General features: G+C 35.0%; 8 protein-coding genes across 23 annotated transcripts in view; 4 read left to right on the top strand and 4 right to left on the bottom strand.

Annotated features, from left to right (window-relative positions):
- Positions 1-1075: 1075 nt before the first annotated feature.
- Positions 1076-4027, bottom strand: LOC128876259 (ribokinase-like). 2 transcript variants are annotated; one of them, XM_054122459.1, is made up of 7 exons: positions 3370-3667; positions 2968-3100; positions 2695-2821; positions 2269-2430; positions 2109-2200; positions 1858-2046; positions 1076-1721 (listed from the first exon to the last, which is right to left on the bottom strand). In XM_054122459.1, the coding sequence occupies exons 1-7, from the start codon at positions 3417-3419 to the stop codon at positions 1545-1547; spliced, it is 930 nt and encodes a 309-aa protein (XP_053978434.1). In that variant the 5' UTR covers positions 3420-3667; the 3' UTR covers positions 1076-1544. The 2 variants fall into 2 exon arrangements, with proteins under 2 accessions (XP_053978434.1, XP_053978435.1); XM_054122460.1 differs by lacking the exon at positions 3370-3667 and adding an exon at positions 3686-4027 and having other exon boundaries at positions 1083-1721.
- A 566-nt stretch (positions 4028-4593) lies between these two features.
- LOC128876452 (reticulocalbin-2) lies at positions 4594-7857 on the top strand. 6 transcript variants are annotated; one of them, XM_054122851.1, is made up of 5 exons: positions 4594-4796; positions 5983-6224; positions 6314-6461; positions 6531-6986; positions 7060-7855. In XM_054122851.1, exons 2-5 carry the CDS (start codon positions 6002-6004, stop codon positions 7229-7231), a joined length of 999 nt encoding a protein of 332 aa, XP_053978826.1. In that variant the 5' UTR covers positions 4594-4796; positions 5983-6001; the 3' UTR covers positions 7232-7855. The 6 variants fall into 6 exon arrangements, with proteins under 6 accessions (XP_053978826.1, XP_053978825.1, XP_053978824.1 ...); XM_054122850.1 differs by lacking the exon at positions 4594-4796 and adding an exon at positions 4835-5069; XM_054122849.1 differs by lacking the exon at positions 4594-4796 and adding an exon at positions 5419-5655.
- A 125-nt stretch (positions 7858-7982) lies between these two features.
- Positions 7983-9359, top strand: LOC128876453 (DNA-directed RNA polymerase II subunit RPB3). Its single transcript, XM_054122853.1, has 5 exons — positions 7983-8221; positions 8285-8429; positions 8519-8726; positions 8820-9026; positions 9093-9359. Exons 1-5 carry the CDS (start codon positions 8136-8138, stop codon positions 9275-9277), a joined length of 831 nt encoding a protein of 276 aa, XP_053978828.1. The 5' UTR covers positions 7983-8135; the 3' UTR covers positions 9278-9359.
- Positions 9360-10229: 870 nt separating this feature from the next.
- Positions 10230-15991, top strand: LOC128876451 (structural maintenance of chromosomes protein 3). Its single transcript, XM_054122846.1, has 19 exons — positions 10230-10425; positions 10732-10807; positions 10869-11047; positions 11138-11296; positions 11361-11520; positions 11585-11870; positions 11933-12107; positions 12178-12291; positions 12368-12618; positions 12691-12834; positions 12903-13214; positions 13295-13606; positions 13683-13884; positions 13958-14248; positions 14321-14583; positions 14670-14835; positions 14923-15061; positions 15151-15388; positions 15452-15991. The coding sequence occupies exons 1-19, from the start codon at positions 10411-10413 to the stop codon at positions 15576-15578; spliced, it is 3609 nt and encodes a 1202-aa protein (XP_053978821.1). The 5' UTR covers positions 10230-10410; the 3' UTR covers positions 15579-15991.
- Positions 15974-17402, bottom strand: LOC128876456 (signal peptidase complex subunit 2). 3 transcript variants are annotated; one of them, XM_054122856.1, is made up of 3 exons: positions 17179-17402; positions 16446-16750; positions 15974-16354 (listed from the first exon to the last, which is right to left on the bottom strand). In XM_054122856.1, the coding sequence occupies exons 2-3, from the start codon at positions 16694-16696 to the stop codon at positions 16111-16113; spliced, it is 495 nt and encodes a 164-aa protein (XP_053978831.1). In that variant the 5' UTR covers positions 16697-16750; positions 17179-17402; the 3' UTR covers positions 15974-16110. The 3 variants fall into 3 exon arrangements, with proteins under 3 accessions (XP_053978831.1, XP_053978830.1, XP_053978829.1); XM_054122855.1 differs by having other exon boundaries at positions 17189-17390; XM_054122854.1 differs by having other exon boundaries at positions 17102-17375.
- Positions 17403-18169: 767 nt separating this feature from the next.
- Positions 18170-21523, bottom strand: LOC128876136 (ESF1 homolog). The gene is made up of 8 exons (XM_054122256.1): positions 21450-21523; positions 20326-21139; positions 20060-20235; positions 19889-19993; positions 19608-19808; positions 19317-19539; positions 18464-19248; positions 18170-18381 (listed from the first exon to the last, which is right to left on the bottom strand). The coding sequence occupies exons 2-8, from the start codon at positions 20954-20956 to the stop codon at positions 18277-18279; spliced, it is 2226 nt and encodes a 741-aa protein (XP_053978231.1). The 5' UTR covers positions 20957-21139; positions 21450-21523; the 3' UTR covers positions 18170-18276.
- Positions 21524-21658: 135 nt separating this feature from the next.
- On the top strand, positions 21659-23798 carry LOC128876137 (uncharacterized). 2 transcript variants are annotated; one of them, XM_054122258.1, is made up of 5 exons: positions 21659-22040; positions 22118-22295; positions 22373-22814; positions 22934-23160; positions 23233-23798. In XM_054122258.1, exons 1-5 carry the CDS (start codon positions 21929-21931, stop codon positions 23312-23314), a joined length of 1041 nt encoding a protein of 346 aa, XP_053978233.1. In that variant the 5' UTR covers positions 21659-21928; the 3' UTR covers positions 23315-23798. The 2 variants fall into 2 exon arrangements, with proteins under 2 accessions (XP_053978233.1, XP_053978232.1); XM_054122257.1 differs by having other exon boundaries at positions 21668-22040; positions 22115-22295.
- Positions 23799-23945: 147 nt separating this feature from the next.
- LOC128876135 (alpha-protein kinase 1) overlaps positions 23946-25819 on the bottom strand; it is a 92574-nt gene continuing 90700 nt past the window's right edge. For all 7 annotated transcript variants that reach the window (XM_054122249.1, XM_054122254.1, XM_054122255.1 and 4 more), the window contains one exon: positions 23946-25707. In XM_054122249.1, the coding sequence (XP_053978224.1) occupies positions 25672-25707 (36 nt within the window). In that variant the 3' untranslated portion in view covers positions 23946-25671. The remainder of the gene's footprint in view (positions 25708-25819) is intronic.

The following is a 25819-nucleotide window of genomic DNA, read 5'->3' as shown; positions in this document are numbered from 1 at the left end:
CGTCACCGGGCTCCGTTTCCTCCTGCGCGCGTTCCCTTAAAATGTTGTAATTTAACGTCGATTAACCAGGCTCGGACGTCACCACGTCTCCATCCGCGGAGGAAGAAAAATGGCCGGTGTGTCGCGCACCGGAGTTCGCGGAATACAGACGCATTCAGCGGTACGTTATCCTTCTAGTCCAACATGACTATCGGTTATCCAAAGTACGACCAATGGGAATCCATCGAAAAGCCGAAAATCCATTGCTGTTTATTAATATTTCATTGCAAATGAATAATCAACTAACGTTACAAATGTCTTTAAATTTCAGGAAAAACGAGAAATTCTAAATTTCTAATTTGTATTTTTGAAACTAAACATCCTATGAATAAGCTGTGATTATAAAAAAATTTCGTCTTGTCATTCTCTATAAGGTGATATATGTATAAAAAAAAATTCGATTTAGCGCGGCGCCCATTAGGGTTAATTTTCAGTCAGGTACCGTGCCCGAATAAGGATTTCGACGAATTCTGATCGTGATTCCGCGCAGGGGAAGGCCTGAACGATTGATATTCGCGTTACTCGCGGTAGTCGGCCTGCGCAACTCCTTTCCCCGCTGGCATTTACGCACGCGGCACATTTCTCCGAGCAGGTCCTCTCGCTTACGCAGTCGTAATCACGGAGAGATTCCATCCGACGTCGCGTGTCGCCTCGGATAACGACCGTTGGAGATGGTGAATCCAAGTGCCGCTGGACGCGCGTCATTCGCAAACCAAACCATCCTTCTCACGCGACTTATTGAATGTCTCGTGCGCAGCCTCATCGCTCGTACGCGTGGCCGTCTTCTCGTTTTGCTTTTTTCGCGTCAAAGCACGCGTCCGATGACTCAAGAACTCCTGGTACTCCCCCGGTTCGCGAAGGTCGGCAAAAGGGAAAAATCGACCACGGGAATCCATTACTACTACCACGTAGATCTGTAAACGCGCGAAATTTTACTCGCGCCTTTAGTCATCGAATAGATATACTTATCAGCTATAGGCGCAAGTTATTGAGCTGATACGCGTAATTATCCGACGCTTCTTCTTCCTACCGTTCTGTCACTTAAAATTACCGTTTATCGTTTCATTTTTTTTTTTCAATACAATTTTTTCAGGAGGATGTTCGTCAAGGTGCGTATCGATAATCGTATTCACTTGTGCCGTGTCATGGTCTACCACTTAGCGGAAGGATTCCCCTAATTTTCGTGAATCATGCGCGAGAATCATTGCCCTTTGATTAACATTTAGATCTCGAAGATCGAGCGTTACTCACTGGGAACCGTACATCCGTTGAGGAGGATCGGGAAGATGTATCAGGCAATCGAGATTCGTAACTGTTGTTTTATTTGAATCATACATGAGTCAATCGTTGACCGAATCTAGACAAAATCCTGTCGATCCTTTAAACTTTTTAGGACCATTTGCTATACAAGTGTTGAGTTACGTTTATTTTAGTAACGATATTAAATATCATAAAAAAATGTACACAAACAACAACAGTGAGACGAGAATATACATTTTGTTAACTCATGCAAACAGTTCTGGCGGCAGGCTGCTCCTGGTCGGAAAGCTCGCGTGTGTACCGAATTTCATGACTGATTCCGTGGCAATCGCGCAAGATCTTCGGATGCACTCGTCCATCGAAAGTTCTGAGTGATACGCTTTAAAGTACGCAAGAGCGCCTAGAAATGCGTCTCCGGCTCCCTGCGCATACAAATTCCATTATTGTCTAATAATTTATCGGTATTAAAAGCTAGCAGCTAGTTTTAGTAAAATGAACATTTCTCCTTAGAAAACTATCGTCTAAAATTCCTTTGCACGTTGACCAGCGTAAACGTACTGTCGTATCCACGGCCTGAACACGCCTAGCAGGAATTAGCGTGATAGCTCTGTTTTCGCGAGACGCGTACACTGCCCCCAATTCTCCCATGGTGAGGATGACCGTATTGCAACCCTTATCCAAAAGCTTCTCGACGGCCTCTTGCGCGTTTGACGGTCCCAGTAGTCGCACCCCGGTCATGACTTCGGCCTGCAAACGTGCGCGTCAAGTTTTCGGTATTTTCAACAAGTTTGACGATGAAATCGGTATACCTCGCTCTCGTTAACGCAAAATATATCGCACAACGACAGTAGCTCGATGTCAACGTTCTTCACGGCAGGCGCCCCATTCAAGATCGACAGACCTATCGTATTTAATTTTATGTAGATAACTCTGTCGTCGTTAAACGTAACGTTACCAGACCGAACTAACCGTGACCTTTACGGAGCTTTAAAGCGTATCGGGTAGTCTCTAGATTCGTCTCGAATTGGCATAGTAAAACGGCAGCACCTTTGATAGTCTCTGCTGCGATGTCCACGTGTTTAGAGCTCAATGACGCGTTCGATCCTAATACCACTACTATGCTATTTTCGCCTAAAATAGATACGTGTGAAGGATTTTCTACGATTAACTTTATGTTTATGCATAATTTAACAAAGGTAAGAATGGTAATTAGTCGAATTAGGGTAATCTAGATATCGATGTTTTATAGATTCGTTGTAACTCGTCGTAGTGGATGACTTATCTTATATCGTTCTAAATATTTAACTTGTTTCATTTTAATAAATACCACATTTCTACATTTTAAAATAAGAAAATCGAAGTAAATATATTAATTAATCAAAAGTCATTACCTACCATTATCAGCAACAGTAATATGTGCTATTCCACTGTGTTGATCCTTTTGTATGTGAACGTGAGAAGTGTCTATGTTTTCCTTCTTAAATATTTTTAAATATTCTTGTGCATAAGTATCAGAACCCAACTATATTAAAAATGCATTAAAATAGAAAACATATTTCACATACTTAGCGATGGATATCTTTCTATATAAGCCTAGCAATTCTATTTAATAAAAGTTATTATGCATGTAATTTCTATACAAGAATAAAGGAAACAAGAAAATCATACTGAAGCAACCATCGCTGTAGAGGCACCAAGCTTGCCAGCAACCATACATTGGTTTGCACCTTTGCCGCCATACTTTATTTCATATTTAGTGCCAATTATGGTTTCACCAGGTTTTGGCAAATGAGGAGAAAAGCTAAAACATAAACATATATCTTTATCCTAGTAAAACAAATAATTTTTATTCGATTAAGTATCTTTCGAAGAACACCATATGCATGTCAAGATACGATGCTACGTACAACTCCTATTTTATATTCTTCTTATACTATATATTTTTCTGACAATAATCGTATTTACTTTACAATTAGCTGAATGATTTGGATGATATTTTGTATATAATTTATGCACAGAATGGTAAAACAATTTTTGTTTTTATTTATAATATGTATTATATACACTCACCAAGTAAAATCAATCATACAGGAACCAACAATAACAATTTTTGAAGACATTTTTTAATGCTATACAATATTCAAAATTTTTAAACCGAAAACTTTTGAGAGGTTAAGTAACCAACAACTTTTACAAAGGAATTATTTCTCTTCGCGGAGCAACGTTTAAAACAGTCTGACTACAACAGATTACAACGTGCTATCTGGTGTTATCACAACTATCGCATGAAGTAATTAATCCACGAAGTGATAAATGATTTGTTTACTATGCATTTAACCTAACTAATATAAACAGGTATACATACGACGAAGGAGAACAAACTTACAGTTGAAGTAGCAAAATAGTTTCACAATCAAAATAATAATAATGTGGATTATTAATATTAAAAAGAACTATTATTTTCAATCATTTTATTTCAAAAATACACATTGTGTTACATTACATAAACAAACGTGTTATCGCGATATACGTATACAATACAAAAAATATAATTAATATGTATACTTCAAAACCTGCAATCACATATCCAATCGTGGAAAATAACAAAAAACTCAATAAAAACTAAAAAATCATCTATTAAATCATTGACATATAGCCATAGATAAGATAGACGTTTCATTACAGGAATTACACCACTGAAAACTATATACAACTGAAGTTTGTTTGAGGGTTCGGCGCCCTCTTCTCAATTATAAATTGTTTTCTAGTTGTACCAAGGACCATTCTTGTATGATTTTCATAGTAATTAAATAATTATCAAGAGTTTTTTACGTGCGATTATATTATACACTGATATTAAGTAATATTATAAATGCAGTTTAAACGTCTCTGGTTTCCCGAAAAATCACAAATGTGACGGTGGCGCCACCGGTGGTAAAACGCCCAAGCTTGTAATGAATGTAGTTCCTATTATTTCTGCTAGATGGCGTGACAAAAATTTCAACGGGGGCGCCATCGGTGGTAAAACGCCCAAGCTTGTAGTAAATGTAGTTCCTATTATTTCTGCTAGATGGTGTCACAAAAATTTTATCGGTGGCGCCATCGGTGGTGAAACGCCCAAGTTTGTAGTGAAAACAGTTCCTACTGTTCCCGCTAGATGGAAAACTTGAGCGTTTTCCCTGTGGGGACTCGCCTTATGGCGTATCACTCTGCGCAGGCGTGTGTTTAACCGCGCGTGCAGTATGTGTGGAGTGGGGGACGCCGCATGGACGTCCATTCTAGTTCATTCCGATATAACGAGTCGTAGCGTTGAGTCGTGTGTTATTCATTCTGCGTTATTGTTAATATAGTTATAGTGTTACTTGTTAACTGCAGTATATTTACTTTCCTAATTACGATCGTCATCAAGGTCCAGTTAGCACCAGCCTGTATTTAAATAACAGGCGGATTTCCAACATCCCGATAGAGGCGCTGACTAAACTCCGAAAATTAGTTCGGTATGCTCACTGCTAGATGACTATTCATTTGAACAAAAATACCGAGAACCCACAAGAGAAACTGTGATTGTTTAAAAATTTAATGTAGAAATATTGTAAGGAATCTTGATATTTGAAAATGAACATTTTGCGTATAAACAATGCAATTCTTGTAAAAATCATTACATCATTCTTAATGAACAACTACAAAACAAATAGTTCCAATTGTTTGAAAACAGACGTTCGTTAAAAGACCAATTTGAACGAAAATGTAAGAGAACTAAATGTAACAAAGTACGTATCACCTTGAACTCAAATTATTTATAAATCGACTCTATAAGTGTACAAAGTTAATATAAGTAGCTGTAGAAGATTGAGAGAAGTACATTGTCTAGCGTTGATTTTTTTTAATGTTAGAAAATCAATATCTAAAATTAGATGTAACGATTAGAACCGTACGTTTTTAAGAAAATTGCATTTCAAGAATTTAGTGCAAATGCACTTGACTATCTCCAAGCTTCGTATTTGTACTTTGCACTGCTAAACTTTAATAATTCGAAGCAATTTTTTCTCTCAATGAACGATCACAGAAGTTAGAAATAAATAGAACACGTATCAGTACGGCTAATCTATTTTTGTACGCGCACCCTAGAACAAAGTCATGACTGCACATACTGGTCGCGGCTAAAGCGGCTTCGCCCCGTTTTTTTTCGTCCTCCGCTTTTCACGCGACAAAACACGTTTGATATTCTGACACGTGCTTGCATCGGTGACATTCTTAAAGAAAAAAAAAACATTTTCGAACATTGAAAATTGTAAATTAAATCCAGGAAATCATAATCGGAAATTCCCTTAATCGCGACTTCCGAATAAGGAACCGGTGTGTATTAAATCTTCCCAACAAAACACCATGATCGGTCAACTTTAATAATTTGACAGTTCCAAACATGTGCGTAAATTTATCTAGTAACAAAGTTAACCAGTACACCTTAACTTTGTATAATAACGCGTAAAATTGTTTATTCGTCGGGTGCCACCGTCTATGAATATTCGAATTTAATCAAAATCGATTTTCGAGAGCGATTACACGGCATGCGTAAACGACGAGCAGTCGAGAAGATTCGTAATGGTGTTTGCTGTGTATATCGGCATTTCTGTCAAATCTTGATGTTGTGAGGTTACTCAGTTTTTATATTATCATTTTCAGGCTTCTTCAAAAACTAACGATGTATACACGTCGGACGCGTGTAAGAATTCCTCTGTTATTAGTTATTACGATTTTTGGGTTATTCTCATCAGGAAGTGCAGCATCCGCGCATATACACACTCATCAACACACCAAACCTAATAGCAATGAGAGGACAGAGGATGGTGCATTTAGTCCACGGGACATGGACCACTATGCAGGGGGAGAACACCATCAGGAGTTTGATCATGAAGCTATTCTCGGTGTGCATTGTTATGTATTATTTGTAGAGGAATTTCAATGAACTATACCTTTCTATTCTGTGAACTATACCTTTTTGTATCTTACCCAGGAAGTGTAAAAGAAGCAGAAGAATTTGACAAACTTCCAATGAAGGAATCAAAAAGGCGTTTAGGGATTTTATTGACAAAAATGGACTTAAACAATGACACATTTATAGAGAGAAACGAACTAAAAGCTTGGATTTTACGTTCATTTAGGTATGTATATTAGGAACATTGCCTGGTTTATTTAAAATGAGGATACGCATAAATTTATCTTGGAAATAGCATGCTTTCTACAGAGGAATCTCAAGATCGATTAGAAGAAACTGATGAAAATGAAGATGGTAAAATCACCTGGAATGAAATTCTGCAAGACACGTATGGCTCTGATCCAGAAGATTTGGCAGAGGATTATAAGATTATAAATGATGATAAACAAACATTTGAGGCTGCTGATATAGATGGAAATGGCTATCTGGACAAAGAAGAGTTTAAAGCTTATACTCATCCTGAAGAGACACCTAGAATGTTCCCACTTCTACTCAGGCAAGCTTTAGATGACAAAGACACTGATAAAGATGGATTTATTAGTTTCCAAGAATTTATTGGGAATAGAGCTAAGACAGAAAATAAGGAATGGTTGCTAATAGAGAAAGACAAATTTGATTATGAACATGATAAAAATGGGGATGGACGACTGGATTCAGATGAAATACTTTCATGGCTGGTACCTAGTAACGAGTAAGTTAAATATTTATACAGTATTCTAATTGTTTGATAATTGTAAAACGTTAATAATACATAAATATTTCAGAGAAATAGCTGATGATGAAGTAGATCATCTATTCGCAGCATCCGATGATGATCACGACAATAGGTTGTCTTTCGATGAAATTTTAGATCATCACGATGCTTTCGTAGGTAGTGAAGCCACCGATTACGGGGAACATTTACAAGATATTGAGCGTTTTCAAGACGAACTTTAAAAATCAATCGTTCAGATGCATTAGCTAAATCTATACCTCTTTTTCTAATATCTAATTAACTTACATTAATGAAAATATTTTGAATACTTCTAAATACTGTTCTTTCAGCTCTTATATGTTTTGGTATTCCTATTTATGCTGCATTTAGAATATATTTGTATTAGCGTCATTTATAATTGCACAAACATATTTGAAATACTGAACAGATAGTATTTCTCAGTCTTCCAATTTTTACAAGACTTTAGTGCCATAGAATTGACATTTCTTATTATTAGTAAGAGTTACCAGTATAATATCCTATTCTCATTATTTATTACGTGTATAATTAATTGTATGCACACTCCAAGCACCTGATTCTTCTATTCGTGTGAAATTATAAGAAGGATCGTATTAAACCGAAATTGTGACTTAGCTAAATAATTTAAGTAATTTAATTTTACTTATCGTTCAATATTTAAACGAGTGTGATACAAATTTGAATAACATGGATAATCAGATCATATATTCTCAGCCTTGCCGATGTAAGATTCACTTTTTGACACAAATTTGTTTACTCTTCGAATTATGTAATGAACGATATGTAATATAATGAATTTTTTAAATAAAACGTACTAGCTATCTTAAAAGGTCTTCCTTCATAATACTGACAAATAACAAAGTCAGCACATTTTTTAAATAAAAGCGGGAAGTATTTTCGTTTTGCATGATCTGCAATGGGGCTCCATTTGTAACATCCACGAATGTGTAATAGTAGGTTTATGGTGTTACTAACCTAACTTCACCTAACCGCTTAACCTAATAAACACAAGCACAGAAAATTTGACGTATCGTTCAAGGATCGAGACAAGTGTATTACGTGTAAATTACGACTCTTTAACTTCTTTAATAAAACAAATTCTACAAAATGCCGTACGCTAATCAACCATCGGTTCACATTTCCGATTTAACCGAAGAAAATGTGAAATTTCAAGTAGAAGATACCGAGTTAAGGTAAGATAGGTTATGTTGCGATCTTTTACGCCTTCTATTATTAAATGTTTTTAATTTGTACAGTGTAGCAAACAGCATGAGGCGTGTGTTTATCGCAGAAACACCTACTATGGCTATCGATTGGATTCAACTAGAAGCTAACTCTACGGTCTTAAGTGATGAATTCTTAGCACACAGAATCGGTATGATACCGTTGATTAGCGACGACGTAAGTATTTAAAAGTTAAACGTCTAACAATTAATTGCTAAAAAACAAATTTACACACAGTTCAACAATTGTGCAATACTATCGTTTAGGTTGTTGATAGGATACAATATACAAGAGATTGCCAATGCATGGATTTCTGTCCTGAATGTAGTGTTGAGTTTACGTTAGATGTAAAATGCACAGAAGACCAAACACGGCATGTAACCACTGCAGATTTTAAGTCTAGTGATCCAAGAGTATTGCCTGTCACATCCAGACACAGAGAGGATGATGCCAGCGAGTATGGAGAAACAGATGGTTAATATTTTTCAAAGCTATGCATCTATTAGTGTTGATACTAAATGTAAGATTGGTATTGTTAATACCAACTAATCTTTTTTTTTTTTATAGAGATACTGATAGTAAAATTACGTAAGGGACAAGAATTAAAATTAAGAGCATATGCCAAGAAAGGCTTTGGAAAGGAACATGCAAAATGGAATCCGACTGCTGGTGTAAGCTTTGAATATGATCCAGACAATTCCATGAGACATACATTGTTCCCAAAACCTGATGAATGGCCAAAATCAGAATACAGTGAATTGGAAGAGGATCAATGTAAGTTTTATAGTGGTCAAGAAATTAATTATGGTGTTTCTGATTAATTATTATAAAATGTTTCAGACGAAGCATCATTTAATTGGGAAGCTAAACCAAATAAATATTATTTCAATGTTGAAAGTAGTGGAGCTTTAAAACCTGAGAATATTGTGATGATGGGCATTGCTGCATTGAAGAATAAATTATCTAACTTGCAAACACAGCTAAGTCATGAAGTTCAAAGTGATGCACTGAGTATTCATCATTAAGTGACATGTCTTATTGATAATTTAGAATTAAAATTATTCCTACTTATTCTTTTTAAAATAAAATTTGCATCGAAATTATTGATTATTTTTATGTTATTTTTAAGTCTATCTATATTGGGAGAAAAATATACAGTATTTCTGTAGTTAAAGTGGGTAGCATTTGTTCAGAGGATTGTGTCCTCTGGCACAAAAAATTGACCATACAGGTGGAGGTTAGGATTCATCTCTAGATAACTGTACCATTTTATTGTGCGGAGAATCCGTTTAAACTTAAATATAATTAATAATAAGCACGTCCGAATTCGATTAATAAGAGATATTCTAATGATTTCTTGTTTTAAACAAATTTCATAGTTATTCATAAATCCCTATATACTTATAATTAAAAAATAGTATTTTCTTGCTTGTGTAATGGTAGCTATATCAAGTCTCCCGCCCATTAAGCTCTATCCAGGATAGAGCTCAATGCTCCCGCCTAAATCTAGAGACATCGTGAACAGGGATGCCAAAAGCGCGGAGATTTCTCCGCGTTTGGCCGAAAATGCGGAGAAATGTGCAGAGACGACTGCGCAGCCTGTTTGCGCATACGACAAAGACACAAAGATGTTCCGTCCTTTGCAGGATCAGGGTCGTTAATATACGATTGTACGGGCACACTGGGTAGCAGCCTGGGGGCCTCATAAGGCACAAACTAAGGACCAAGCTATTCCGGACACGACGCACAGTAGTTGACGAGAAAGTTCAGTATTTTATCCTATGTCAATAAATTTTTTAATGTGGACCACTGTGCGTTGTGTCCGGTATGAATTTTATTTTTTTGCCTTTCATAACTCTATTTTGTGGGGGGCGACTAAGGCCGCCAGTTTCACGAATGTATTAGATACTTTACTGGCCGGCTGCGTGGCCTCCAAGCACTGCGCATGCGCATCATTTGTTTATCGCGCCTGCGCATAACCATCTTAAGAAACGTGCGGAGAAAAATGGTGCGCAATTGTGGCATCCCTGTCGTGGATCACTTTATAAATGTCGGTCTACCAAAAAGTCGGTTGTCGGTTGAATCAGTTTAAATGTATGGGACAGAGAAATTACTTTTCTAATTGAATTGCCGTAGAACGTAGCACGAGAATAACATCATGTACATTAAACAGGTATATTAAATAATGTTTGGTTCGCTTTTCCAATTCCTGTCGCTTTTTGCGTGTTCCAAAAGTACGTCTTTTTCAACAGACGCTGAGCGTACGAAGGAAATATTGTTAATGCTATTTAGTTGTAACATAAACAAATATTGCTTTCGATGCATTGTCATTAATTTATAATCATGCTCCAGATATTAACGTCAAACAAAATGAATGAGTCAATCATAGAACATAAACTTATTAAAACATATTACCACTACACCTAAATTTACGTAGCAAATTAGTAATATGTAACATCGATTATTTTTCTTCGATTAGGTGATTGTACAGGGGTTTAAATCTTACCGTGAACAAACAGTAGTAGACCCCTTTGATCCAAGACACAATGTAGTAGGTATGTACAAATGTTTCATCAAAGTTAATAAAAATTACATACATTATGTTTTTATTTTTAGTTGGAAGAAATGGTTCTGGCAAGAGTAATTTTTTTTATGCAATTCAATTTGTTTTAAGTGATGAATTTTCTCATCTCAGACCAGAACAGAGGCAGGCTTTATTGCACGAAGGAACTGGACCAAGAGTTATTTCTGCGCATGTGGAAATCGTATTTGACAATTCTGATGGAAGATTACCAGTACTTAACTTTTATTATCTTATAACTTTTTTATGTTCGGTTGATTGTTTTTTTAATTTTATTTTATAAATTGATTGCTTATTCCTATAGATAGATAAAGAAGAAGTGTTTCTGAGAAGAGTGATTGGCTCAAAAAAAGACCAGTATTTCCTTAACAAAAAAATAGTTACTAGAAACGATGTTATGAATTTATTAGAATCGGCTGGTTTTTCAAGATCGAATCCATATTACATTGTGAAGCAGGGAAAGGTGTGTTCTCTAGTAAATATATGATTTTTTAATACAGGAAAATACATCAAATTATATTCCATAGATAAATCAAATGGCAACAGCACCTGATTCGCAAAGACTAAAATTATTAAGAGAAGTAGCTGGTACCAGAGTGTACGATGACAGAAGAGAAGAGTCAAAATTTATTTTAAAAGAAACCGAAGGAAAACTGGAAAAAATTCAAGACTTTTTACGAACAATAGGTAAATCCTTATTTAATATTGTGATAGCTGTTTTGGAAATGCTTACTTTATTCTTGAATCACAGAGGAACGTCTGAAAACCTTGGAAGAAGAAAAGGAAGAACTTAAAGAGTACCAATGTTGGGATAAACAACGTCGCTGTTTGGAATATACAATTCACCAGCGGGAGCTTACAGAAAATAAAAGAAAGCTGGAAGATCTTGAAAAGTCTAGGGCTAATAGTGGCGCTGAACAAGCGCGATTAGGTGCGGAAGCAAAAACAGCCCAGGAAATGGTGAGAGCTGCAACAAAACGTCTTAAAGAAGCAAAGAAAGAAGTGCAATCCGCAAAAGAAGAACGAGACACGCTTAGGTAATATTCATAAACATGTATGTAAATAAGAATTTACATAATACACGGAAAATGTTCTTCAGTGCTGAGCAACAACAATTATTAAAAGAGAGAACCAAATTGAGTTTAACTATCAATGATTTACTGGAAGAAGTAAAAGGAGATAATGATAGTAGAAAGCGTGCTCAACAGGAATTAGAGAAATTAAAAGTAAACATTGCAGCAAAGGAGGCAGAACTAGAAGTACTCAAGCCAGAAGTATGTTATAATGTCCATTGTCCAATAAATTCAAATATGACTTAAAATTATGAGTGGCAATTTATTTTAGTATGAAGAAATGAAACGTTTGGAAGAGGAATGTACACGTGAGTTACAATTGAAAGAGCAAAAGCGAAAAGAATTATACGCCAAGCAGGGTCGTGGTAGCCAGTTTACTAGCAGGGTATTGAATATAACTTCATTAAATGCAAGATAAAAATATAGGATAAACATATGTTTTAATAATTCCATTGTATTAGGACGAGAGGGATAAATGGATACAAAACGAGCTTAAGCAACTTACCAAACAAATTAAAGATAAGGAAGAACACCAAAGAAAAATTAGCGAGGACTTAAAAAAAGATGCGGAGAAACAAATTATTTTAGAGAGAAAAATTGAAGAACACACGCGCGAAATGGAACAGCAACGGTCATCGATAGATGAGCATAATAAACAATACTATGAATTAACCAAATTAAAGGACCAGTGTCAAGCTACTCGAAAAGAACAGTTCGTTCATTACAATAGTTTTAATGCTTGCGAATATTCAATGAGATGCAAATTAAATTTATAATATTGCAGATATCGTCAAGAGAGCGTGTTGCAACTTAATTTGTCAGGACTCAAAGAAGATTTGGCAAAAGCAGATCAAAGTTTACGGTCCATGGCCGGAAAACCTATTCTAAATGGACGTGATAGTGTACGGAAAGTGCTAGATACATTTCGGTAAGTATCACTTTACATTCGCAATACTGCATTCACTTTACAAAATAAATAACGCACGTATATCCTAGAACACGTAGAGACATGGCCCACGAAGTGAGTAGTTATTATGGGCCTGTGATCGAGAACTTCAGTTGCGAGAAGAACTTTTACATGGCTGTAGAAGTAACTGCTGGAAATCGATTGTTTCACCATATCGTGGAAACCGATAAATTCGGGACAAAAATTTTGAAAGAAATGAACAATCAACGACTTCCAGGTGAAGTAACATTTATGCCTTTAAATCGACTTCATGTAAAAGAGATAGATTATCCAAAAACTGGCGACGCTATGCCTATGATCTCGAAATTGGAATACGACGAGAAGTATGACAAAGCTTTGAGGTGAATAACTAATAGAATTTTTGATACTGTATAATTAACTTTGATGAAACTATATGTTTGTAATTTTCCTTTTGAAATAGATATATTTTTGGGAAAACATTAATTTGCCGTAATTTAGAAACCGCGACAAATCTAGCTCGCACTTCGGGTTTGGATTGCGTGACCCTAGAAGGTGACCAAGTATCGTCGAAAGGGTCGTTAACAGGTGGATACTTTAATACAGCAAGATCACGTTTAGAAATACAGAAAACCAGATCGGAATTAATGTCGCAAATTTCATCCCTTGAATCTCAGCTCGCAACCCTTAAAGACGAGATCAGGAAGGCAGACCAAAATATCAGCTCCTATGTTAGTGAAATGCAAAAAACTGAAACTAAGAACAGTAAAGCTAAGTAAGTTATCATTCAATTCAATTCTACGTTTAGTTCCGCCGAGTTTTCAAAAATATTAATTTTTATCGTATTATAGAGATGTGTATGATAAAATGAAGGCTGAAATACGACTTATGAAAGAAGAACTGAGCGCGATAGCAAGATACCGTACACCAAAAGAAAGAAGCCTTGCGCAATGTACGTCGAGTTTAGAAGCTATGCGAGCAACGAAAGAAGGTTTGGAGAGTGAATTGCACCAGGAACTTATGGCACAATTATCTGTTGCTGATCAGCGTCAGGCATGTGAAAGTAGAAGCAAAAAAACCTAATGAAATAGTGTTTACAGTTAGTTTACTAACGTTTATATTTTAGGTCGATACATTGAACGACGATATAAGACGATTAACAAAAGACAATAAAGAGGCATTTGCTAAACGTATGCGACTAGAAGCTGATAAAAATAAATTAGAAAATTTATTGACCAATAATTTAGTCAGAAGGAAAGATGAATTGGTTCAAGCTTTACAAGAGATATCTGTGGAAGATCGACAACGTCAATTAGAATCATCAAGAGCACAATTAGCAGATATCGAAAAGAGACTAGCAAAAGTAAATTCAGATTTTAAAGCTCAGAATGAAAGAGTCAGCAATGCTATAAAGAAGGTAAAGATAAAACATGGTAACTAATAGTATTTTGCCTATATAGATTATTATATATTATTTCTTCTTATTTAGCAAAAAGCAGAGTCCACGGAAGGTGAAAAGTGGAAAGTTAAGGAAAAAGAAGCACAGGAGAAAATAGAAGCTGATGCTAAGGATTTAGAAAAACTAGCCAGCAAATCGAATATTTTGCAACAGAAAATAGTAGAATGTACTCAAAAGATTACTGAACTCGGTGCACTGCCTAGTCATGACGTGTACTCCAAATTTAGTGTTATGTCTACCAAACAGTTGTTCAAAGAAATGGAAAAAGCGAACAATCATTTAAAAAAATACAGGTATAAATAACTACACTATTGTAATAAGTAATGAAATATAGTAATTTTATATTATGTAAGCTTAAACACTTTTCCCTTTATTCCAGTCATGTAAATAAAAAAGCGTTAGATCAGTTCATGTCGTTCAGCGATCAAAAAGAGAAACTGGTAAAAAGGAAAGAAGAATTGGATAGAGGCGATGAAAAAATTAAGGAATTGATGTCAGTGCTCGAGCAACGAAAATGTGAAGCAATTCAATTTACTTTTAAACAAGTATGTAACATAAACTTATTCTATAGTTCGTAATTTTCGTGTAATTATAGTTTTGTATTATTTTTATTTGGATTATTCTGTTTCTAGGTAAGTAAATATTTCAGCGAGGTGTTCAAAAAACTTGTACCATCAGGTCACGCACAATTAGTTATGAAGACAGCGGATGGCGAGGAAGGAGACGACACAACGACAGAATCAGCAGATTCCGACAGATTTATTGGAGTTGGTAAGACAGAACATGACAATAAGATTACAAGTAACAACTTCAAAAATGAAAAGGTAAATCAATCGTCGAAATTTTGCTAACACTTTCAGGTATACGGGTTTCTTTTACTGGTCATAGAGCTGAAATGAGAGAAATGAATCAACTATCCGGTGGGCAGAAATCACTGGTAGCGTTGGCGTTAATATTTGCAATTCAAAAGTGTGACCCAGCACCTTTTTACTTGTTCGATGAAATCGATCAAGCTCTAGACGCGCAACACAGGAAAGCTGTAGCAGACATGATCCACGAACTTAGTTCCGATGCCCAATTTATCACGACAACATTCAGGTAATCTTGTATTCGTATCTAACGTATATAGTTCTTAAATGTGTTAATTGCGATCTATTACAGACCAGAATTACTACAACATGCAAACAAATTTTACGGCGTCAAATTCAGAAATAAAGTTTCCCACGTAGTGTGCGTAACGCGAGAAGAGGCAGCCGACTTTGTGGAAGACGACACGACGCACGGTTAATTATAGGACATAGATTATTTATAAATCATCGAACTGGAAAACGGTTATTTTTATTTAAACTAGCTGTTATCATATTTGAAGTAACTTATCTGTTGCTCTTAATTGAGCATTCTTATACAATCATATACAAAATTTATGTTAACGTTCCTGTTTTGGGGAACAATGAACAATAACTTTAATTCATCATTAACGTTAGACGTCTATGTTCTTTTGTATTTTTTGTTTAATTTTAGTGGTTGCATACTGTAAAAAAAAATTGACAAATATATGATTCAGCTACATAAATAATTTATTAGAGATGTAAGTGGGCAAAGAAACTTCGTTTTAGTAACGGCTATGTGAAAGTTTATATTTGTTTTTCCTGTTACATTTAGATACGAATTACAATACATACATTATTTTAAGTCACTAAATTTTATTCTCATATCATATTTATTTCAATAAAAAATACATAATACGAAAAAAATGAATAGTTTTATGCGATATAAGGAAATGACAATCATGTTTGATGAAACAAGTGTTATCTTCACTACTACTTCTCTTTGCGTTGACTGGTTAAACTATCGTGCATGTTTGTTACAACATTTGCTATTAATTCTCGAATAACAACACCATTGACATCAATGAAATTTCCCACAGATTTTGTAACACTAGTCTCATTTGAATTTTCCGTAGTTGTATTTCTGACGGACAATACAAGATTATATTTATCATCATATTTATTCATATAGGAACTTGCTTCCCAGATAAGATCAGGATTGAAACCTGCTGGGTCTCTGAAATATAACAAATTTAATTTAATACTTGAAAAAACATTTCTTACCTTTGAAAATAATAGTTGACAATTTTGAATAGATTGAAATTTACCTTTGAATTGCAACAACAAATATGTTCTTTTCTTTATGTGTTGTATACAGTGACAAAAGACCCATCACAAAGAAGTATATTGTGACACAAACAACTAGCACAGATTTAGATGCTGGGAATGGATAAAGATAGTCGAAGAGCAACCCGATAATAGCTACTATTACAGCAACTCCACAAAGAGCTAATCTTCCATCCAGTAATGCGTAGTTTTCTATGTAGTTATACTTCTTTATAAGTACATCCTTAACCATATCATCCAATGCATTCTTCACTGCAGAACTGTCCCACAGAGTTACGCGTACAGGCTAGAATAATAATAATTGTTAGCTCAATACATTAAATCTTTATAAAACAAAGAATACGATAACTAAAAGGAGTTCATCTTCGTAAAAATTGTACAATTGCTCGGTATACCATACCGGTAATTTTAAAACGTGAATTGTAAATCTAACTATACGTACTTCATGTAAACAATAAGTAGTTTCATGTAAAATATATTAATATATACGTAAATTTCAAATAGAAACATATTTTCAAGTTACTGAGTGTACCATACGTGGCATGATATACAGATCATTTGGGGGAAACCGTAGCAGATAACTTATATTAAAGTTAGAAATACACAGGTAAATATTCATTGGAATTATTAAACTCACGGGATACTCCTCATTTTTGTCGGCACCCATTATAAAATACAACCTCAAAACGAAACGTTGTGATTAAAGCAACTCACTTAACTGTACCTCGGACATAGAAATATAGGGCCCGAGTATTGCTGAACCCCGTGTGAAGCCATGATCGCCATATTACATTGCCATTGCGATTTCATGAGACTGCTAGACATCTGTATAGAGTCTACAGTCTATGGCTAGACGCGCATCCCTCATTCGCCGGTATCTGACTAAGCGAAAGTTATTGCATCCGTGAAAAAACAGCTTTATTTAGAAAAAGCCCATGTGTCCGGTAAAAAAAAGACAGTAACCTCTGCGCCTGCAGGACGATAACCGAACCGACATACCGGCCAGTATAAGTTGCCGCATCAAGGGGTACCTCTGCGCCTACGAGATGGCAACCGAATTAAATTAATGGGAAATATATCAGGAAATGGAGGGAAATTAAAGGGAAATGTGTAAGGAAATGGAGGGAAACTAAAGGGGAGATATACCAGGAAATGCAGGGGAATTAAAGGGAAATGTGTAAGAAAATGAAGGGAAATTAAAGGGAAATGTGTAAGAAAATGAAGGAAATTAAAGGGAAATACATAAGGAAATGGGGGGAAATTAATGGGAAATATATCAGGAAATGAAGGGAAATTAAAGGGAAATGTGTAAGGAAATGGAGGGAAACTAAAGGGGAGATATACCAGGAAATGCAGGGGAATTAAAGGGAAATGTGTAAGAAAATGAAGGGAAATTAAAGGGAAATGTGTAAGGAAATGAAGGGAATTTAAGTGGAAATATACCATAATCAATCACACTCATATCTAAAGTGGCGCCACAACCAATCAATCGCTATCCTTGTCGCACATGTTTCTCTCTCTCTCTCGCACTCACACACTGGATACCTGTCAATCAACCAAAATTCAATACATCAATCAAAAATAATAATACTTAATAACAATCAGAATAGTATTGAAAACGGTCTTTGAATGTTGATACCGATCCAAACTTCATTTAAGATATGTCAAAGTGTTTAAATTGTGAACAGGTAGGTAAGAAACAATGGTAAATGGCCAATGAAAATAACTATGCAACACTTTCGGAAAGTGTTCATATTTATTTAATTTCAATCAAAATCGCAACAGGATTATGTTTATTTTAAACAAAAACTGTCACTTTATTGCTCGTAAAATATTTTTTGTATTCCTCTTCACTGATTTAACTAATGTTTGAAGTTCTGCGTTAGGCATCAACTTTGGTTGCTTGACTCCACTTTCCTATGAATTGTATAAAATTAATGCTTGGGTAAACGTAATATATTAAATTACAAAATTATGTTATAGAATGAGTTCTACTTACGTTAGTGGTGGTATCATTGGTTCTCCTTTTTAATTTCTCTATTATTAGAGCTTCTGTACCCTTTGTTCTTCTGTAGTGTGGATCCGCTGGATCAATATTGAAATGATGCGATGTGAACAATGCATTAAACCTCGAATCTTGTACATTCACTTCAAAATTGTCCTCCATTATCTGATCTTGTTTATTCTTCTTTTTATTTAGTCGCTTTTGCTTAGACTTCGTCATTGTAGCATTTTCTTCTATCTTTTTCATATTGAAATGTTGTTTACCGTTGTTTTCACTTCCATCCATCAGAAGAAGTTCTAACTCGGCTTTGCGTTGTGCTTCGTCTTCATTATCTGACGAAACAAAATTATCATTTTTCATAGTCTTTTTATTTGCAGATGAGGATGATTTGTAATTTGTATTTGTTCTATCAATTTCACTTGCATCCGAATCAGACATTCCAGAGTCTTCAGAGTTTGCAGATATGTCTTTATCAGCATTTTGACGATTTTTTCGCTCTTCGCGGTTTGCTTTCTTTTTTTCTTTACGTTTTTCCAAGTATTGTTCAAACGGCGTCAGATTTGCATCTTTTTTCATTCTTTCCTTTACTAACTTTTCAGCTTTCTCTTTTGTTCCTATCCCCCACGTAAATTCTAATCCAACGTCTTTCTTTTGCTTTTCTTCCTCCTGTTCTTCTATCTCCTTCAACAAAGCTTTATACTTTTCAATTGGATCTGCATTTGTTTCAGCTTCAGAATCACTTTTATTTTGTTGGGATTCTTTTTCTATCTCTTTTTCCTCTGTTAATACAGAAACATGATAATAACATATCATATTGAATAATAAATAATAAAGTGTAAAAATGTACCTGACTCATCGCTGCTTGAATCAGTAGCTAAATAACCTTGTAAATCATGCTGATTGAGTTGATCAAGCTTTCCAGAATTTAATTTTTGTGCAATCTCTAACCTTTCTGGATTTGTTTCGTCCCATGTTAACTCCACTTTAACTTGTTGTAGAGCTGTAGTTGTGAATTGCCTTGGTTGGTATTTTGACAATGGCGGCACTTCATTACAGACTTCTTTAGGAGTCTTAAAGTAGGCATCTAAGTTCATGTACAGTGAATATATTTTATAGGCTTAAAGACTAAACAACGTACCTGATCAAATTCCATATCATCTGGTATAAATCTAAGATCCAATTTTGTTGCTGTGGATTCATACTCTGTGCCATCACACTCTGTATAAACTTTATTTGCTGTCTCAGCAGAATCAAAATCAACAACAGCATAGTAATACTTTAATCTATTTAATTGATATTGTCTTAATTTTTCCATATGATATGTTGATCCTTCTTCATCCTACAAAAGTAAATTGTAAAATTATAATAAACTGTAGTTGTTACAATAATAATTAGATATAAAAATAACGCAATGTATACATCATTTTCATCAAGTCCTCTTTCATTATTAATTTGTGTCAATTCTTTTGGGCCAGTAATTTCTTCTTCTTTCATGCGTTGTAGACCAAATTCTGATGGATAAATCTGAAATTATTTAGTTATAAAGATTGATAAATGCACTTACTTTGCTTGATCATCACTTATTCTTACCATAACTGAACGAATAACACCTCCACTAGGTAAAAATGAATTAAATAAGACTAACAAATCTATAGCGCGTATTCTATCCCAATCCATGTTGCACACTGCTAATCGATGTGTAATTTGATCAGTTGTCTCTGCTTCTTTGTCTAATTCACCCCAGTTATGTTCAATCTCTTCTTCATCTAATCAAAATATGTATTATTATATTTTTGATAAATTTATACAATCATCTATTAAAAGAGTTATTCATGCATTATATCATGTAATATTACCAGAGTCATCAGAGCTTTCTCCATCAGAAGAACTATCTGTCAACAAAACTCCTTCACCTCTAGCATAATTTACACTTAAATCTCTTAACTTTTCTTTAATTTTATTTGGGAGGCTAGTAGATTCATTTTGCCTTCTGACTAACAATTGTTTTTTACTCTCTTTTATATCTGTTTCCAAACTCTCTGTGTTTGTTATGCTCTCTGCATCAGATTCAGATTCATTATATCTTTCAGAATCTATATTGTTTTCTTCTGTTGGTTTAATACGAAGCAATTCTCCGTTGCTTGAAAAACAATTGTCCAATGAACTATCGCTTTGATCTTGATTATCTATATTATCCATTGTAGGACTTAGTTTTTTTAACTGATGTGTATCAGTTTTTTCTTCATCCTCTTCTTCTTCTTCATCGCTGCTAGGTAAATCATAATATTTTCTAAGATTTTCTGACGAAGTTTCTTGTACAGGTCTACCACGCTTATCAACGGTATATTGAACTGTAAACTTTTTATCCTTAAACATACTTTGAAATCTCTTGTCGATTTTCACTTTTCGTTCATTTTTTGGGATCCTTTTAAATTTAGGATCCTTCGCAATGTGGGCGAACCGTTTATCGCTTAATAATTCATCCATATCGTAAATGTGTATATAAATTCACTAATGTTTAACAACGCGATGCCACTCTTCTTTAGATTCGTGAACACTTCAAGAGAAATATTTGAAACTTGACTGTATTTCAATGTTTTCAACACAACGTATGCAATAGTAGAAGTCTTACAGGACCCACGTGCTCAAACTTCATGTTAATAACATAACCTAATTTATAAAGTGACAATTAGTGACAGGTAGTTTTGATATGTGTAATAATAGCTTCTTATTGCTTAATTATTAATTTTAACGAACGTAACTATTCAACTTGTTCTCAAAAATACAGTAGAACTACGAGTCTAAATAAGAATTCTATTGATATGCAAAACTTAAGTCTCATTCACAGGGTGAACGATATTTTTCTAAAGAACTGTACAGAAATTTATAATATAGAATTAGAATGGAACGTGAATTTGCAAAATTAATGAGGGATCGTTAGATATTAAGAAAAATAATAAGATAAATCGTAATACTCAACGTATAGTATTAGACGAAATTCTTAGCTCTTTCAGTCGGAGCGTGTTTAGTTTTTCAGTTATGACGTGTAAATACGCGTTCGCTTAGTGTTACAATTCGAACCATTAGAAACTGTACAAGTGTATATAGTGTAGTCAGTGCAACAGGTTTCAGTATCATTTTATATCGGAAGAACCAATCAGATTCATTCCCGCCATTTGTAACCCTGTTTAGGCCCACAAAATAGTGTCTGACGCGTTGTTGTGATCATTTTTTTTTCAATCTGTAATGCATTTGTTGTGACATTAGGTACACTTTTTCCTGTATTTTTAAATAATAATCTCGTTCACTTTGTTGGCGAATAATGCGAGATAGTTAAATACCGATTGTGTGTGTGTGTCGAAGAGAAATATCGACGTTTTACATATCATATTGAAGTGCAGCATTCATTGAAGAAACATAGGTTACATATTAGGAGAATTCTTCGTTTTTCTGTGAGAAATGAATACCCCGACGACTAGAGACCTTCTGCGAAGACCCGACGGAATGCGTAGAAGATCTGCTCGACAAGCTCTAGCCGTAATCCCTGTCAACAATTCTGTTCCATCGCCTGGTGCGTTTCTGAAAATTTACGCGTGATCAATTATCCTTTTTGCATTCTTTTTAGTTTTGATTCGTGTGTTTTAGGAGACGCCATTTCAACCGAAGTAAATGCAATGGACAATTTTTTAAACAGCCGACACGGCTCTGATTCTTGGAGTCCTGCACCCAGTCCCGATGAACTAGTAATACAAAAGCGTGGACGACGTCGTAGACCCATTGTTTGGTCACCTGATCTTGATACATGTAAAAGAAATAGTCTTTTCAGGTAATTGTAAGAGTGTTGTGCAAAAGGTTTTTCTTATTGAAGAAGTGTAGTACAATAATGAGCCGAAACCTTTTCAGCTTAAGTTCCAGAGATCGTACCCCAGTGAAAAGTCCATCAAAATCTACCATGGTATTAAGAAGCACACCAAGAAAAAGGCTTGCACTTGGGGACAATAACGAGTCTCAATATACAACACCAGAGAAAAAGAAAAAGTCACAAAGCCTATTGGCTACCAGTAATTCGCATTTCACAGGAAATTTAATAAATGGTTTGCGAGGTCTGAGTCACGAACAGTTGGTGCAGATGATTACAGACATAGTGTCCATGCAGGAAGATGGTACTCTGAGCGAACGAGAAAAGTTACGCAATGTTCTTTTGAAGAAAATGCCAGTGGCTGATACTCAACCATTAATTGATACCTTAAACAATTTAGTGCAGAACATTTATACTAGTACAGTGTGTTGTAACTTGGATGATTCAGCAAACAATTGTGCATATATTCATTTGGATGCTTATCAGGTGCAATGTTTATATTTTATTAGCGCTCATTTTTTCTATTGAACTTAGTTCTTGAACCTTTTGGTTTCAAGTTTTTTTTTATTTTAATTTATTATTAACATTGTACTGATTTCATGTAGAAAGCTATCATAGATCAGGGAAAGAGACTTGTAGAGTCTCAGCACTGGATGTCAGTAATGCATTACACATATGCAGCATGGAATATTACAAAGCAATTATTGAAGTGCAAAAATAAAACTCTTTGTAATTTGGCATGCAAATGTTTTAAAAATTTGACGCACTTTTGTTCTCAAGCTTTGAAAAAAGGGAACTTCCCAACCTCGATATTAGATATGTTTGCTGACAGGTATTAATACGAAAAGAAGTTAAATTCATAAATTCTACATTAGTCTAACACAGTTTGTTTTGTGTGTTTAAGGCTTGATGCTATGGTCGACGATTGCGAAGACATAAAGATTTGCCTACAGTTGATAAACGAAGTAAAAAACAATGAAATTTAGGTATTCATTTTTCTTGCGAACAACAAAACTTAGTCGTATTACATCGTTAACATTAAACAAAGAGGCCATACGTATTACAAGTGTTAACATATGTTTATATACATATATATTTTTAATATATACAGATATTTTAATATCAACGTTCGTCGTGTAAAGACCCTATAGAGGTCTTAACAGTTTTCACTGTTAAATTAATTATATTTTTTTACTATTTGTTTGTACAAAAACTCTTCAAGTACTCTATGAGATTTATATGAAATACTATTGACATAGTCATAAAAGTATTTGAGATGTTCAAATGATATTTTTATATTACAAAACTTCAAGTATTCGCATTAGATTTATGTTAAGTTTGCGCGTGACTTTTTCGCTTATTATGTTACATCACTTGAAATGCATGCTACCTATATTCTAAAAACTAACTTATTTAAGACTCGCGTATCGCTAGACTGTAGTTATTTATAATTCGTGGTGGACATTTTCTCTCTTGTTTTATGGTATTTATAATGATTTTATCTTATATTTTATGCGCCGAGAGTATTTTTTTTAGAAATAACGGACGACTACTTACCCCCATTTGGTATCACTGTTCGTCTATATTACACATGACATTAAACGATATTTGTAACGATTTTCTATTGAAAACAATTTATTCGTCATAATATATCATGCATTCTTACATAATATATCCCTTATTACTTCTGAAAGGCACATACTTCATTTACGAGTTAAACACGTCAGAAATTTTCTGAGAGCGTTTGTAATTCTTTCACGTACTACTGTACATATCTCTAAACAGTACAACAAAATGTGCTCAGAACCTTTCTGACGTCTGGACATTCGAATCTGACCTAGGTGATAATTATCAATTATACAAGTCTAGGCAAGTGTTAAGTCGATTATCGGAGATACCAGGAAGCCGGTGCTGGCGATACATATAAAAACGAAAAAAAGAAATGTCATCAAGGCTCCTGGGACTTCTCCATTCGCACGCTTATTTTCGTTACAGATCATTCGAAGTGCGTATTGGCAAGATTACATTATACTTCCTTAGGAACATTTTCGAAATCCGAAGCCGTGTCTATCGGATTTGGAAAATTTCGCTGCTGACGAATAAAAACGTAACAATAATCTGACTTCACCTAAATAGTACCATTTAGGTGAAACAAATCAAACATTAAGTACCCCTATACATATATATCGTGTTGTTTGCAACGAGACGTTCGCATGGTCGCGTGTAAATAAAAATTTGTTCCTCGGAGGTGTTGATTGAAAGAAATTTTTGTCGAGCCTCATACAACATAGGATCGCATAGGATTAATGGTAGAGCCAGTACATCGACATTCGGCAGACTATTTTTCCACCGAGTTCGCGAAGAACAGAATGCAAAGAGAAGCTTTTAAAAGTCATCTCCACCACGACGCGAATTCTGCTTCGAGAGACGTATATTAAATGTAAACGTTTCGACTCTGAACTTACGCAAGTCGTCGACCTAAGAGCGTAATTACGGGGAGCGAAATTGAAATTTTTCTTTTGTACTGTTTCGTTGAAGGAACTGACTAACGTGCAGGCTACGAATGCGAACAATTCTTATGAGACGTTGAACAGTGAATAAGCACACTGTAAATTGGACTGGTAAAAGTTAAACGGTAGGTATTCATTAGAATATCTCAAAAAATATTACAAATTTTAAACATATTTTGTTATTTTTGCATTTTTCTTTTGTGCGAATAAATAAACCAAACCGAATGTAACGAAATTGTGTGCGTGATGCTTAACCTTTCCATCGACGTATGTATACGCTTAGTGCAACGGTTTTGCGTATTTTAGATATTTATGGTGGGGTAACTCGAAGGGCGCCACAGTGAAAAGGTCAATTTTGTGATGCCGTTTCTTCGGTCGATGCTACTGTTCCTGGAGCTAACTAATCACATCCTAATTGTTCGTTACACTGTGTTTAATCGTATCGTTATTCGATTTTCCTACACGTTCGGCGAGCGCGTGTTCTCGTCGTTGAAGATGATTTTCTATCGATCGAGAAACAACGAGTCGACACCCTCGCTCCTCTCTTCAACGACATTAACTTACGGAAGCGACCTTTCGATCCGGGTCTATTAGCAATTACCGGCTTTCGTCTTAGAAAATATATATATAAAAAAAAAAGAGACAAGTAAACTATATAAGAACTCCTTCACTCGCTTCTTACGGATGACAATGGGACGCGATTAAATAAGATAACATTGGTAATGTGACGACGATGCAACTATGATACTTAACGAGATAAAGCTGCGAATCGAATACTGTGGTAATGATGAATCATCGGATTAGTACAGGTTTGTGGGGCGAGACGCGTCCCTTCAGTCCACCTTCGATGGCTGCACCCTTGGATACAACTGTAACAAAACGATTAGCATGGATCATAGCGATCTAAAATCAAATATAACATTGACAAATAGCATTTCGTAGGTAGGTAGATGGCCTCGTATTTGGACTCTTTCGCGGGGA

The sequence above is a fragment of the Hylaeus volcanicus genome, chromosome 5 (genome assembly GCF_026283585.1).
Source record: "Hylaeus volcanicus isolate JK05 chromosome 5, UHH_iyHylVolc1.0_haploid, whole genome shotgun sequence".
Classification (NCBI taxonomy): domain Eukaryota; kingdom Metazoa; phylum Arthropoda; class Insecta; order Hymenoptera; family Colletidae; genus Hylaeus; species Hylaeus volcanicus.
The sequence above is the reverse complement of the archived record's forward strand: the minus strand, read 5'-3'. Positions and strand labels throughout refer to the sequence as shown.

What these genes read in the sequence shown, in the direction of transcription:
- LOC128876259 (XM_054122459.1), bottom strand. Translation starts at nt 3,419, where the DNA reads ATGTCTTCAAAAATTGTTATTGTTGGTTCCTGTATGATTGATTTTACT. An exon ending in CTACAGCGATGGTTGCTTCA is followed by an intron (nt 2,822 to 2,967) that starts GTATGATTTTCT and finishes TTTTTAATATAG; the next exon opens with TTGGGTTCTGATACTTATGC. An exon ending in TTCAGGCCGTGGATACGACA is followed by an intron (nt 1,722 to 1,857) that starts GTACGTTTACGC and finishes TTGTATGCGCAG; the next exon opens with GGAGCCGGAGACGCATTTCT.
- LOC128876452 (XM_054122847.1), top strand. An exon ending in TGATCATGAAGCTATTCTCG is followed by an intron (nt 6,225 to 6,313) that starts GTGTGCATTGTT and finishes TATCTTACCCAG; the next exon opens with GAAGTGTAAAAGAAGCAGAA. An exon ending in TGGATTTTACGTTCATTTAG is followed by an intron (nt 6,462 to 6,530) that starts GTATGTATATTA and finishes TCTTGGAAATAG; the next exon opens with CATGCTTTCTACAGAGGAAT.
- LOC128876453 (XM_054122853.1), top strand. Translation starts at nt 8,136, where the DNA reads ATGCCGTACGCTAATCAACCATCGGTTCACATTTCCGATTTAACCGAA. An exon ending in CGAGTATGGAGAAACAGATG is followed by an intron (nt 8,727 to 8,819) that starts GTTAATATTTTT and finishes TTTTTTTTATAG; the next exon opens with AGATACTGATAGTAAAATTA. An exon ending in TGAATTGGAAGAGGATCAAT is followed by an intron (nt 9,027 to 9,092) that starts GTAAGTTTTATA and finishes AAAATGTTTCAG; the next exon opens with ACGAAGCATCATTTAATTGG.
- LOC128876451 (XM_054122846.1), top strand. An exon ending in ATTCTGATGGAAGATTACCA is followed by an intron (nt 11,048 to 11,137) that starts GTACTTAACTTT and finishes TTATTCCTATAG; the next exon opens with ATAGATAAAGAAGAAGTGTT. An exon ending in AAAGTGCTAGATACATTTCG is followed by an intron (nt 12,835 to 12,902) that starts GTAAGTATCACT and finishes CGTATATCCTAG; the next exon opens with AACACGTAGAGACATGGCCC.
- LOC128876456 (XM_054122854.1), bottom strand. Translation starts at nt 17,131, where the DNA reads ATGGGTGCCGACAAAAATGAGGAGTATCCC. An exon ending in ACAAAAATGAGGAGTATCCC is followed by an intron (nt 16,751 to 17,101) that starts GTGAGTTTAATA and finishes TTATTATTCTAG; the next exon opens with CCTGTACGCGTAACTCTGTG. An exon ending in TTTGTTGTTGCAATTCAAAG is followed by an intron (nt 16,355 to 16,445) that starts GTAAATTTCAAT and finishes GTTATATTTCAG; the next exon opens with AGACCCAGCAGGTTTCAATC.
- LOC128876136 (XM_054122256.1), bottom strand. Translation starts at nt 20,956, where the DNA reads ATGGATGAATTATTAAGCGATAAACGGTTCGCCCACATTGCGAAGGAT. An exon ending in TTCAAGCAGCGATGAGTCAG is followed by an intron (nt 19,249 to 19,316) that starts GTACATTTTTAC and finishes CTGTATTAACAG; the next exon opens with AGGAAAAAGAGATAGAAAAA. An exon ending in CCAATGATACCACCACTAAC is followed by an intron (nt 18,382 to 18,463) that starts GTAAGTAGAACT and finishes TACAATTCATAG; the next exon opens with GAAAGTGGAGTCAAGCAACC.
- LOC128876137 (XM_054122257.1), top strand. Translation starts at nt 21,929, where the DNA reads ATGAATACCCCGACGACTAGAGACCTTCTGCGAAGACCCGACGGAATG. An exon ending in TTCATTTGGATGCTTATCAG is followed by an intron (nt 22,815 to 22,933) that starts GTGCAATGTTTA and finishes GATTTCATGTAG; the next exon opens with AAAGCTATCATAGATCAGGG. An exon ending in TTAGATATGTTTGCTGACAG is followed by an intron (nt 23,161 to 23,232) that starts GTATTAATACGA and finishes TGTGTGTTTAAG; the next exon opens with GCTTGATGCTATGGTCGACG.